This window comes from Octopus bimaculoides, chromosome 29 (assembly GCF_046866305.1).
Source record: "Octopus bimaculoides isolate indiv1 chromosome 29, ASM4686630v1, whole genome shotgun sequence".
NCBI lineage: Eukaryota > Metazoa > Mollusca > Cephalopoda > Octopoda > Octopodidae > Octopus > Octopus bimaculoides.
Window position 1 is genome coordinate 7,665,725 of NC_142956.1, and position 14,969 is coordinate 7,680,693.

General features: G+C 37.0%; 2 protein-coding genes across 2 annotated transcripts in view; one reads left to right on the plus strand and one right to left on the minus strand.

Moving 5' to 3' along the window:
• The window catches only part of LOC106882791 (uncharacterized), a 179,574-nt gene that overhangs the window by 87,024 nt on the left and 77,581 nt on the right, over positions 1–14,969 (plus strand). The window lies entirely within an intron of this gene.
• Positions 1,278–9,354, minus strand: LOC149130329 (uncharacterized). Its single transcript, XM_089345193.1, has 2 exons — positions 7,771–9,354; positions 1,278–4,130 (listed from the first exon to the last, which is right to left on the minus strand). Exon 2 carries the CDS (start codon positions 3,774–3,776, stop codon positions 2,778–2,780), a length of 999 nt encoding a protein of 332 aa, XP_089201319.1. The 5' UTR covers positions 3,777–4,130; positions 7,771–9,354; the 3' UTR covers positions 1,278–2,777.

Here is a 14,969-nt window from a genome sequence, read left to right on the forward strand (position 1 = left end):
TTCGTTGTTGGTCTGGTCTTTCGGCTGTTAATTACCGTTGGTTGATCATTCTTGGCGCCACGCTCTGTATTTGCCACCTACAGCATGCAGAAATATGGTTGACTGTCAAAACTCCTTCTATATGAAACAAAGAATCACCAATTAATAAGTCTAAATTTATTCGTACATGGAAACAAATACAACAGTTGTTGATAACAGCTTCCCTGCATTATATCTCCCTCTATATCTACATTCTTGAGATAACTTACAGCTGTGATATTTTTAATACAAATAATTTCTTACGAATTTTGAATTTATGTTTCAAAAAGTTTAATCTGACAATGTGTCTTGACACCAATTTTGTTACATTTGTGAGGAGTCATAATATTGGCTATAAACACACTCACCAGTTGTTTGTGTCTATTTCACGCTAATCAGCAGCCTTCTCAATTCTATCGTGAAATATATTTTTGGTGAATATAGTCAAATGTGAATAAGTCTCGAAAAAGGAAAAGAAATGGAATTTAGACAATCAACGACCAGTGAGTGTACCATTAAGCTTCAGAAATTACGATTTTGCCCAGATTTTTTTCAACCTCAAGCAGAATATTCAGATACGTTGTATGTAGAATATTATTGAAAATGAGGAAAGTTCATTTTCATTTTCATTTTCTTTTTTTTTTTTTTAAATTTTTGTGAACTAATTAAGAAATCTGCACATAGAGTATATACATATGTAGAACTACATTCAGAAATATACATACACACACTCAGACATATTAAACACACAACAAACTGTAGTTACTGTAGAGAAAACATTCTCTCTTTTGGTAAAAAAAAAAAACTGTGTAAAAGCATCATATCTGTCCAGTGCTGCCACCTGTTGGGTTCCAAGACATCGATGTTTCTATCTCTTGAGCCATCAAAAATGTAAAATATCAAAGGAGGACTATTCTGGACAGACGTAATCAAGGTGTGGCTGTAACTAAAATACATTCAACATTGACTGATTTGCGACAGAAGACAGAATATAAATTATCTTTTACATACCATTTTTAAATCACTCTGGCACTCTAATCAAATTCCTCACACACACACACACACAGTCACTCACTCAATGAGAATGATATGCTTTAATATATATATATATATATATATATATATGCAGAAAGAGTGGTAACTATACAGTTTACCATTAGGAAGGTGAGAAATGAAAGAGATAGACAAATAGAGAGGCGTTTGCTGTTATTCCCACGGATTTTGAACCTTCAAAAGTAACTGAAAGGTAACTTCGAATATTGATGTACTTTTCACACTGAATCCCAGTTTGTGATTAATTTATTCAGGAAACATAAAAAGTGTGGTAATTAGTAGAGAGTGGCTGATGGTGACAGAGAGAGAGTAGATCTTAAAGTTGAGTTATTTGTTACAGAATATATATATTTTTTTATTTTTATCTACAGATGACTTCCTCTTCGAGATGATAATTGTCTTTTTTTATTATTATTATTATTTATGAATGATTTTGTTCAGGATGCAGATTTGTAAAGTGAAATTCATTTTTCTGGAAAAGCACACAAATTCAGAGTTTTTCAGGGTTGTTTGATATGATTCATATAAAAGGCACATTGATACGATGCCTTTAAGGAACAAACAATTTACACATCACAAGTTCAGGGTCTGAAATTTTGTAAAGACAAACGTTGGTCCAGAGTGTGTTCAGGCTTAATTTCACAATATTTTATGACATCTTTCAGAAAAAAATCTTCTGGAGCTGTCTTGGGTGGCTACTTTGAGTAAACTGCTGCCTCCCAGCCATAATCTAGTTGATATTTTGGGGTCTTTTAGTATACTTTTATTTTTGGATGGGATACTGTGGTTTGTGTTATTTTAATGCAAACTGTCAAATTTAAGCCAGACACCCTACATGTATAAAGCCACATGTTAAATTAATCAGACATAGAATAAATGACACAAGAAATAGATCACATGTGAACTGGCTTTTGTTTAGAATTATCAGCTAAAGAATTATTTCGAGTTGTTAATACATAAAGATTGGGTGTAGTTGTTGTCCATCATGTAAATATGTCTGATAAGACAGGATAAGAGAGAAATGTTACATCTGTAACATCCAGCAAGGAAAGAGACATCTTTATGTCACTGACATTACTGAGACAAGACATGTTGCCTCTGTTACAGATGTCAAGTAAGAGAAAGAGAGCATTCTATTTACTGTTCCGTTCTTATAAAAATTTCTTAGCTAAGCTAGGTCAGAGTAACAAAAGATATTTTATAGGTTATCTAGGCTGAAATGAATTTAACCTCACATGCTGAAGAAGTGGATAAGTTTATCAAAGTGGAACAGAGTTGACAAAGGATAATGAGAAATCACAATAATTTCAACAATTGAAAAACAGAGTTTGATTTAAAGAAATCATCAATCAGAAACTAACAAGGAATCAGTCAGGTGTGGGGTACTAAACTACACTTATGCCTCATGTTCTTCCTTTGAGGTCTGTTTTGTTTTGTATTTGGAGTCATTGTTTACATAAATATTTCCCTTTACAATATTCCTGAGTATAAAAAATTAATATTGTAAGTTATTGTGTAACATAATTAATGAGTGAAGCATTTAAAATACAATAAACAGGAAATATGCTGTAATTACAGGATGCGATATTCAAGAAAGAATAATGTGTAGGGTTATCAGGAGAAGTGGATTTGGTATAGAGGTCCTTACACCATGGGAAATAAATATGAGTGGGAGGTGAATATTGAAACAACAAAACAAAAAATCTCTACCCTTTTCCTTTCTCCCTTGTATGAATATGTTTGTGTTTCGTTAAGTTACAATTTTGATAGAAGGATTTACCACAAACATCACAATGATACGGTTTCTCTCCTGTATGGACACGGTTGTGTTTCTTTAAGGCATCACTTTGAGAAAATGATTTACCACAAATACCACAATTATATGGCTTCTCTCCCGTATGAATACGTTTGTGTCTCTTTACGGTATAACTTTGAGAGAATGATTTACCGCAAATATCACAATGATATGGTTTCTCTCCTGTATGAATACGGTTGTGTATTGCCAAGGCACTATTTTCCGAGAATGATTTACCACAGATATCACAATGATATGGCTTCTCTCCTGTATGAATACGTATGTGTTTTGTTAAGTCACTATTTTGATAGAATGGTTTACCGCAAATATCACAGTGATATGGTTTCTCTCCTGTGTGAATACGGTTGTGTTTCTTTAAGTCATTACTTTGAGAGAATGATTTACCACAGACGTCACAAGAATATGGTGTCCCTGTATGAATACGTTTATGTATAGTTAACAAACCACTTCGAGAGAATGTTTTACTACAGATATCACAATAATATGGCTTCTCTCCTGTATGAATACGTTTGTGTCCAATTAAGTGAATAGTTTGAGAGAATGATCTACCACATATACCACATTCATGCGGTTTCTCTCCTGTATGAATATGTTTGTGTCTAGTTAAATGAATACTTTGAGAGAAGGATTTCTCACAAACATCACAATGATATGGCTTCTCTCCTGTGTGAATACGTATATGTTTTATTAAGGTAGTATTTTCAGAGAAAGATTTACCACAGATATCACAATGATATGGCTTCTCTCCTGTATGAATACGTTTGTGGGAAATTAGGTTACATTTGAGAGAGAAGACCTTTTTACAGATGTCACAGTCATAAGACAATTTTCTTTTCTCTTTCATTTGTTCAGAGGAAATCAATTCTTTAAGCTTCTCTCTCTTTTCCATTATTTTCTTCTCAAATCCCAGTTAAAATTTTTTCTTGTTTTATTCTTATACTTAATTCCTTACAAATACTTCTGCTGTTGTATTTCAATCCAGTGTTGCCTTTTTCTAGCAGCAATTACATAAATTTATCCAAGTTTCATCAGCACAGAAGCTCCTCTTCTTGACACTCCAGTCAGTGTTGTTCAGAAACTTGGCTAATAGTATTATTTCAGAACAAATGTTTCACAGGAATTCTACGACAGATTTGCAGAAACAATGTCCTACTTCTCTTTTGTATAATATTTTCTTTAAGTCTTCAATAAAATGGTAAATACTGAGCATGTTTCTTCTGTTAAATCAATGGCATCTGATGTTCTGAAATTATATGGAAACAACAGTGTAAGATACAGAGGCTATGTCAAAAAAAATACAGATTTATTTCTGTTGAGATAAAATAAACATTCAACAACTGAATATTTTAATTAACATACACACACAAGCATGTATGTATACATATGTGTGTGTATATGTTTATGTATTTATGTGTGCTGTGTGCACAGATCTGTTTCTGCCTGTCTGAGAAGCTGAAGTGAAAAAACAGCCTGGACTTTGTCTGTCTTCTTACCCTCTGAGAGGATTTAGGTAAAATTATACAAATGTGTCCAACTCATTAAATAATTCTATTTATTTTTTATGCAGCTGAGGATAGCTCTGCATTTAAATTGATGTCATGATTGCATTGTTCAATTGAATGGGGTTGTTTGAAATGATCGTACTGCATCACCCCTGGATATCCTGTTGCTTATTTTCATTTTATTCAACGTATTTTGAAACTGTATGGATAATACCACACTAATTTTTGGTGCCTCAACTTCAGTACATAATTCATCTGAATCTCAATTATTTTGCTACACACATATATATATATATATATATATATATATATATATATATATATAGACAGAGATAACGACACACTCTATTTGTGTTTACTAATCATGGAAGGTGGAATTTCAAAAGAAAAGTCCCATACCTCAAAGCAAAGAAGAGGATAATCTTTTTATTTTTAATCATCACTATTTAATGTCCACTGTCCATGCTAACATGAGGTGAATAGTGTGACCAGAGCTGGCAAGCCGAGAGGGGGGGAGCTACAGTCTGATTTGGTATGGTTTCTAGCGTTGGATGCCCTTCCTAATGCCAACCGCTTTACACAGTGTGATGGATGACCTTATATGGCACCACACAAAGCACGTTTACACATTGCTGCACAAGTGCTATTACCTTGTCTCCACACAGGGACTTTTACATGGTACCACCATGGGTACTTTTCACAACCAGGTGTTCTTCAGCACATCCAGGTGCCAGGTGTGTCAGTCCTTTGTTATCTCACCTGATTTGGTGATATTTCGATATATCTCGATGGACCAAAACATTGAAATTGTCTCTTTCCATGGCTGTTCTCAATGGTCATTTGATGAAATGGGAAGAGAAGACAGCCAATGGGTTGTACTACGTGTGTGCATGCTTGTTCTGTCTTTATGTGTTGTGGAATATGGATAGAACGAAATTATGCCAGCAATGTCGCATTCTAAACTTGCAGACAAAAAGCCTTGCATATTTCGTTCTTACCTGCCTCAGGTGTGTTTGTGAAATCCGTAAAAATTTCTAAGCAGAAAACAGAAAATTGGAACACAATATCAATTATAGTAGTCAGCTTTTTTTTTTTTTTTTAAACAAGCACGTACACACAGACAGAGGAACACGCACAACCCATTAGCTTTTTTCGGATCTTTTTGGTTTGACGGGCAACATTTTTCATTTATGTTTTATGTAGTGTTTTTGGTACCGAAACACTTTCAAACTTCGTATACTTGTATATTTTATGTTATAGAACAGATAAAAATTTTTGTATTGAAAGTTATTTCATGTTAAAAATTGTCTGATTTCGATAATTTCAACCAATCACTGACGTCTATTCAGTTGAATACAGTTACTGCTGTGGCGGTGTATATGGTATTAATCCCCGTTAGCTCTGACATTTCCGATTAACTAGACTGTTCGTAAACACGTGTGTTGCTTATTTTTTCAATTAGCGAAAAATTGTTACAAGCACAGGTACGCACAGTGTAATTTATTATATAAACAATATATGCGTATGAATTACCATTTTTCAGTAATTTTGTCTGCTTCAAAAGAAAACAAACCAAAAAACCGGATGAAATATGTCAACAGGGAATAACATTTTTCTCACAGGCAAAAAATTATTGTTTACAAAACAGCAGTAACTGTATTCAGCTGAATAGACGTCAGTGATTGGTTGAAATTACAGAAATACGACAACTTTAACATGAAATAACTTGCGATGTACAATGTTTTGTTAAGAAGGCTAAGAGAAGAAGTTGTTTTATATGACACATTCTACCAGTGTCCCAAGTTTGAAAGTGTTTCGTTAAGAAAACAAGTGTTGCCCGTCAAACCAAAAAGATCCCTTTTTTCTTCTCCCATTTCGTCAACTGACAGCCACGGAAGGAGCCGGTTACAATGTTTTGGCCGATCGAGTTATATCGAAATGATGCCTGTGGATTTCCCAAAACTCCTCTCCCCATCCCCTCGGAAACATATTTCCAACAAATCTTTAGGTACACTCTATCGACAGGATCTAAGAGATTATGTGTTGACAGTTTCGATACAAATCATCCATTTTTCTGGAAGTTATGAGGCAACAAAGCCAGTGGCTTGGGGTATACATCTGTAGTTATGCCTTCTTTTACACACACACAAAAACGCAAGTGTGAAACCCGTTTCCTTGGAACGTTGTTCCTCACTCCTTTATGACAGACATCGCCATTGCAATTCTTTTCTCCACTTTGTCTTTTCAGCCTAAAATGAAACGTAGATCTTCCTTTTCCAAACTTGGCAGCGATGGACAGTGCAGAAGGAAGCTTCCATAGCTAGAAATAGCAGCCAAATCCCGCAGAAATCGTAGACATCTCTCTTCCATAGTTAGAAATAGCAGCCAAATCCCACACAATACAGGTACTACTCAAGCAGAGCGGACCCGAACGCGCAGTCGCGCGTCCGCGCTAGCTAGTCGTGAGTGGTCGATCCTACGAAAAGTGCGCGCGTGGAAATGAATACATGTGTGCGCGTGCGCACGTATGCAAATTAGTAAATAATTTCTTTTAAACAAAGTAAATAATTTTTTTAAAATTACTTTTTTCTTTTCTAAACAACGTAGATAGGTAGAAGGAATAAAAATAACACACTATCTGTTTTTGTTAACTTCATACATTTTTTTCTTTTAATTAAATTTTGTGAACAAAATAATTTTTATTTTCTAAACAACGTAAATAAATTTTAAAAAAGGTGCACATTGGGATTAGACACTGAGGGAAACTTGATATGCTAGAAATAACAGCTAAACGCGCACACATGTATTCATTTGCACTTTTCGTAGGATCGACCACTCACGACTAGCTAGCGCGGACGCGCGACAGCCCGACAGCGCGTTCGGGTCCGCTCTGCTTGAGTAGTACCCACAATACATAGTCATCTCTCTTCCATAGCTAGAAATAGCAGCCAAATCCCGCAGAAATCGTAGACATCTCTCTTCCATAGTTAGAAATAGCAGCCAAATCCCACACAATACATAGTCATCTCTCTTTCATAGTTAGAAATAGCAGCCAAATCCCGCACAATGCATAGTCATCTCTCTTTCATAGTTAGAAATAGCAGCCAAATCCCAAACAATGCATAGTCATCTCTCTTTCATAGTTAGAAATAGCAGCCAAGTCCCGCACAATACATAGTCATCTCTCTCCTATACCTAGAAATAGCAGCCAAATCCCGCACAATTCATAGTCATCTCTCTCCTAAACCTAGAAATAGCAGTCAAATCCCGCAGAAATCAAGGACATTTCTCATTCATAAGACAGAAGAGGAACAATGAATTGAGGCACCAAAAAGCGAAAGTCTCCAGAATTAAAAACAGAATATTTTCATTAATACTTACGGAAATGTCTCATAAAGGATAGTGTTGTTTATATATGTGTGTATATGGCAATTGAGAAACGTATTTTAAGAATTCTAAATGGATTTGTTATTATCAGCTGATTAAAAGAAATTCATTGAAAAGACATTGAACTGGAAGTCAACATCAATCAGGAATCACGTTTCAATGCGCATGCGTATATTCCACGCCTGAAATATTTGAAACAGTAATGTCTAATTATCTCCCTTTACGTATTATTATATTCTATTCTATTTTAGGCACAAGTGGAGGCGCAATGGCCCAGTGGTTACGGCAGCGGACTCGCGGTCATAGGATCGCGGTTTCGATTCCCAGACCGGGCGTTGTGAGTGTTTATTGAGCGAAAACACCTAAAGCCCCGCGAGGCTCCGGCAGGGGACGGTGGTGAACCCTGCTGTACTCTTCCACCACAACTTTCTCTCACTCTTTCTTCCTGTTTCTGTTGTACCTGTAATTCAAAGGGTCAGCCTTGTCACACTCTGTGTCACGCTGAATCTCCCCGAGAACTACGTTAAGGGTACACATGTCTGTGGAGTGCTCAGCCACTTTCACGTTAATTTCACGACCAGGCTGTTCCGTTGATCGGATCAACTGGAACCCTCGACGTCGTAAGCGACGGAGTGCCAACAACAACAATTTTAGGCACAAGGCCCGAAATGTTGGAGGAGGGGATAGTATGCAACTGGTACTTAATTTATCGACCCCAAAAGGATGAAAGTCGATCTTTATGTATCGGAATATTGAGATCATTCAGTGTTTGTGTTGTCGTTTTCCAGATTTGCATTTCCAAAGGTATTCTTGGATAATTGTCGACAAGTTGTTGTCTGTTGATTGTTAAATAATTGTTCCCTGCTTCACAGGCCGTTGCGAGGGAGAGAAGTGAAAAGGTGAGAGAGGATAAGTGATACATTAATATATATTGAGGTGGGAAGTTACAAAAAGAAAGGGAGAAGAGGCAGAGAAGGCAAATGATATATATGTTTTGAAAGAGGGGGTAGATATGTTTAGGAGAGAGACAGAAAGAAAGAAAGAAAGAAAGAGACAGACAGATTGACAGAAAGAAAGCTAGAGACAAAGAGATCATGATATATTCGTTTTGGTAAAGGTGGTCGAGTTTAAGCTGAGATTGAAAGAGTGAAAACGAGAGAGAGAGACAGGGGCAGAGAAATGTTTAATATTACAGCGAGGGGAGAGAGAGAGAGAGAGTGAGAAAGACGGAGCGAATGTGTTTTATATATGTGTGTATATATAGATATTGAGAAGAGGGAGAGAAAGAAAGATCGAATCAGATGTATGTTGGAACAGATGCGTAAAGAGAGAGGGAAAGAGAGAGAGAAAGAAAAAGTGAGAGAGAGAAAGAAAGAGAGAGAGAGAGAGACAGAGCGTTTTGGCACATAACAAACAACAAGAAGGAGAACAATTACAATCAAAACACAAAACAAATAAAAGACAACGTTTGCTGCCAACATCACCAAACCCACAAATGATCCAAGAAATATACAAAGAAATGCAATCTCGTCAAGAGTGAAGTGTCGCGAAATTATAGCCGCCATTGAGGAAGTACAATCTGCGCATGCGCAAGGGATTACACTACAGGAAGCCTCTCGAGTGCGCATGCGTAGTAAAACTAGTAGTTAAAGAGTTACTTTCGTTTTATAACTCAGTTGAGTGAGAGACCTTCGAAGTGACAACACCTCGCTCCTCAACGAAGCACTCTTCACCACGATGCCATCGATGTAATAGCTACTTGCTCCTTTAGTAGAAAGTGGGTTGTACATCTTTAGATTGTATACCTGACTTTCTACGATAAAATTGAAGAAATGAACGGAACGCCGAACTCCAGACTAAACAACTTAAACAACATTTATTTACTTGGTAAAACATACAAATCTTTAGTTATACTTATTTAGAGGTGAGAATAACGAGCTGTCGAGTATAAGACCGAAAGATGTAGAGACAGCTTTTAAACACACGTCCATGCTCAATCGCTGGCCAGCGAGAAAGAGAATGAATTGAGCGGGAAACGCTTGCTTGTTTAATTCTACGCATGCGTAAGACTACGCATGCGCAGGCGTTACTACACTCCTCTGGCATGCATCAAGGAAGCTCTTTACCTTCCAATTCCGATTACAACTGAATCAGTGGCTGCTAAGCTGAATGACACAGGATTTGTAAAACCAAGCATCATCCAAAAATAAAACTTATTTTTATTATGTTGTTAATTGTTCTACTGTATCTTCATATATAATTATGTTGAAAGGTGATAGAGAGAGACTAACGTCTCTATTGCAACTATCAACCATTTACAAGAGCAACAAATCAACAAACAAAACCAAACGACATCACCATCAACACGAAGAAGAGAAACAACACCATCACAATTACCTCCGACACCGAAACCAACTAGAGAAACAACACCACCACCAACATCAAAAGATAGACCAATACTAGCACCAAGAACAACAAATATCAATGAAGAAGAGACAAATACTAACCCTAATTTCCCAACAGCACACACACACACCACACAACACAACAACGTCTAAAAGTACACACATAGAACCAGATGCCTTGCCCTTACCGCCTTCTGATCCATCGGACTTTTCGTCTAACGATGAAAGTCCAGTAGAATGGCAAATAGCCACGGGGGTAAAAGAAAAAGATTAAAAAAAAAGACAAGATCAAACACAAGCAAAGCAGGGAGGTACACAACCCCTGAAAGCCCCTTACACAACTAAACCAGCACCAACACCACAAAAAACGCATACAATGCTCTCTGCTATAAACACAAAAGACACAAAACTAATGAACAATATCGCATCTCACACAAACATCTGTGAAGATGACTTCAAAAATAACAATCACCCACCAACAAGACTACCAGAACATATTAAAATAGTACACATGACACAAACACAGTACCACACACTCAAATCCCGGTGGACATTGAAATTAGACGCTGAGGGAAAATGGCTGTAACTTTTTTATTTTTTAAGTTAGGCGATTTTCGTTTTCGATAATGTGTTCTATATGTCCCGGTCATGCGATTCCCCCTTAAAAAATTTTTTTAGACCCCCCTACATACCCCCGCACCCACCCACGGGGGGGGGGCGATTTTCATTTTTGACATTGTGTTCTACATGTCCAAGTCGTACGAGTAGCCTTCTCGCAACTTAGATGTGAAAATGAACGGCTTACATTTATATTGAAACAGAAAAAGGATCACATGTGGAGTCCCCACCACGAAACTTGATATGCTAGAAATAATAGCTAAACGCGGATAGTCCAAATCTTGCATTTACTCAGAAAGTTGAACTGCGAGTTTCACGCTTTTTACCAGAGAACATATATTCGAAAACGAAAAATACAAAATAAAAAAAAAAAATAGAAAGCAAATTCGAAAGCAAAAAAAACAACAAAAAACAAAAAAACTGTAACCTTTACCTTTCTGAAATCACTGTGAATATATTTCGGCTATGTGCTTAATAAATGTTTGAAAGTTCTCCCACGAATTCTCACACTTCATATCCTAATAATCGCGGTACATTGCTTCATCAATATGTGACCATTTCATGTTACCGCATGATCCACTTTTATATTTCAGCCTACGTTTTATTCGTGACCAAAATGCCTCTACGCTATTCGTACATACCCCACTAACGGGATCAACAAAATTCGGGGGGGGGGGGGGGGGGGCGAAATCTCAAAAATTTTTTTAGGGGGAATCGCATGACCGGGACACATAGAACACATTATCGAAAATCGCCTAACTTAAAAAATAAAAAAGTTACAGCCATTTCCCCTCAGTGTCTAATTCCAATGTCCACCCAAATCCCTCTATCTAAATGCGGTAGGGAGAATTCCCAAAATTCCTATCCAAAAAATTATTTAAAGACCTCCTCCAAGAGGTAAGTAACCTTCTTTCTCGTCTCTTTACTGTTTCGACAAAATTATGCTTAAATTAGATTGTGCAAATGTACGTGGCTTGGTGTCAGCTTGGAAACAAGGTTATCTTCTAAATGACATCAAATCACAGAACGTAGAAATCATAGCTATCAGTGAAACCAGACTCAGTAACCCGCGGACCCTCGCATCCATGTTTGGTGGACAATTCGACATCTATTTTTCTCCCTGTCTACCAAACATGGGTGGTGGTGGTTCCGCGGTGCTTTTTCCGAAGAGTCTGAACCTAAAATGTAAGGCCAATATTCCTAGACTCGGAGGGTAGGCTGGTTGTCTTAGACGTCGATGACAGAAATTGGTGTGCTTTCAGTCAGATGGCAGTGTAGGCACCGTCCTTAACGGGTCGGGGAGATTTCTTTAGACGTTTAGAGGTTTTCCTAGGAACATCTCGACCTTTACTGTTAGTAGAGGACTGGAACGAGACCTTGGACACGCATCTAGACTATGTGGGAATGGATAGGAGTAGAAGAGGATGTAAGTGCCTCAAAGACCTGCTCAGACGTTTCCATTTGTCTGATAGGTTCCGACTCGACCATCCAAATGTGCTACGGTGGACTTGGACAAACCGCGTCGGATCGTCGAGATCGTATCTAGATAGAGTTCTATGTAGGACAGCGGATAGAGATAGTGTAGGATGTCCACAGTTTAAAATAGTCAGCTACACAGATCACAAATTTGTGACGTGTACGCTCGACTTAGATAAGACACATAGGCAGGGTCCCGGTTACTGGAAACTGAACGTGTCGCTCTTAGTGCAGCAGGTTTACAGGAACTGAATTAGCGAGTTAATTAATAAGGCGTTAACAGGAGCCATTGTTAACAACCCCTGGTGGTTTGCCCTAAAAATGGCAATTAAATCGGAATCGATTAGGTTTAGCGATAGATCGAAATAGAGTAGAGGTTAAGAAACGGCATAACTACAGAGTTGAACCCCCCACCCCGATTTTGGAAGGTCATAACTTTCATAAAAATAAATATTTTATAATGAAATTTTCTATGCATATATTATTTATTATGTAGATTCCGAATATACAAAAATTTTCGGTGAAAGTGTTTTGGAATGGGGGTGGGGGACAATTTTCGGAAATTCCAACAGAGTCTACTTAAATTCCAGGAAACTTCCAGGAAAATGAATATTTTTTCGTGAAATTTTCTACAAATATACCTTGATGTATGTACATTTCGAGCATGTAGGAATTTTGAAGGAAACAACTGCAGGTTATTTTTGAGAAGTGTTCCCCACTCGGTGGTGTTTCGGAGCAAGTCGTCCATAATTGTTTCATTTTTCTCTATTATGTGCATCCGTAGATTCCTAATGAAGTAAATCGCTGCTTCTGTTCTCTTCTACTTCTCTACTAGAAACGTTTACTTTGGAATTTACTTCTATTGAGAAAAACAAAATCGTGTGAATTGTTGTTTTTAACGAAAGTTTTCTTATGACGGCTTCTCTTTTCTGCGTATACACGTACACACAAACACACACACACACATACACAAAGACGCATACACACAACATACACTTACAAGCGCACACTCACACAACCACACACACACACACACATACACATACACCCACACACTTGCACTCATACACTTACACACAAGCAAACAAATCCCCTCAACTGAGAAGAGTCAACTGTTGTCTTTTGCGAGCGAGAAACCTCAAATCTTGTTCGCTGCGAGTCAAAGGAGTCAAAAGGCCTCGACTTTTTGCAGATTTTCTCTTCGCAGTTATTCCCCTTCGTATGTATTAACATTACGAGTTTCTCAGTTCTCTCCCTTTATTATTTTTTTGGTTTCTTTTTTAAACAAAATGTCAGTTCCTTAATTTCTTCTGCAAATTTTAATGTCTTATAACTTGAGTTCTGTAGAAGAAAACAATTTCGCTGTAAAAACCATCCTTTTTGCAAATCATTATACTTATGAAATTTCTCTCTACTTAAATGTCATTTTTATAATGTCTTTGTTATATTTAAGAACCACATTTCATGGTGTAATGATGAATATCTCGGAATCTCGTTCAGCTTATTTCTCCAGTTTTAGAATTTAATGATAAAGTCCCCATCAAAAATTCGTTTCGTGTATCTATCCTGATGAATATGTTAAGAATAAATCCCTGTAAAGGGAAGAATTTTTAAAAATCGTTCTATAAATTTGCCTCCGAAATTCATTTTCAGCAATGGCAGTCATAGCTTCCCAACTCTGTGGTCTTGGTTTCAGTCCCACTGCATGGCACCCTGGACAAATGTCTTCTGATATAGCCTCGGGCAGAGCAAAACCATGTGAGTTGAAGAGAGTCAGCCTCGATGAGATGGAGTTTGGTTTCGTGCCGGGGAGAAACACTAGTGAAGCTATTTACCTGTTCAGGCCACGATTTCGTGGATGGAAGCAACATTTATTTGGGTGTTTGTGTCTGTTTTTGTCCCACACCGTTTGAGAGCCTGTTTCGTTATATTTATGTACCTGTAACTGAGCGGTTCAGCAAAAACGACGGATAGAATAAGTCCCAGGATGAACAAGAAAAATAAATTATCAACGGTGTCGATTCTATCGACTAAAATTCTTCAAGGCGCTGCCCCAGCATGTCCGCAGCGAAATGACAGAATCAAGAAAAAGATTTTAAAAATGAGTGTGTGTGTATGTGCGTGCATGCGTGTGTGTGTGTTTGGGAACATGTCCATGTTTATATTGTGTAAATTCAAACACGACTCTACAAGCCACAACTTTAAAAAAATAGGAGACAAAGACGGAGAGAAAAAGGGAAAACGTCCCTTGCATTTGAAAACTATAGAAATAGTTTTTTTTAAAAAACAATTTCATTTAATTTTTCCACAATTTAATTGTTTTTCATACTTTACTCTAAGTTGAAAAAGTTGCAATGACTGAAATCGGTACTAAAATGTTCTTCATGATAAAATTATTTTAACATTTTCTACCTTGTCTTATTTTCCTTTTATGTATATGTGTGTATATATATATATATATATATATATATATATATATATATATATATACACACAATATACTCTTTTATTTGTTTGTCATTTGACTGCGGTCATGCTGGAGCACCAACTTTAGTCGAAGATATCGACCCCAGGACTTATTCTTTGTAAGCCTAGTACTTATTCTATCGGGCTCTTTTGCCGAACCGCTAGGTTACTGGGACGTAAACATACCAGCCATACCAGCAGCGGCTGTCAGGCGATGTTGGGAGACAA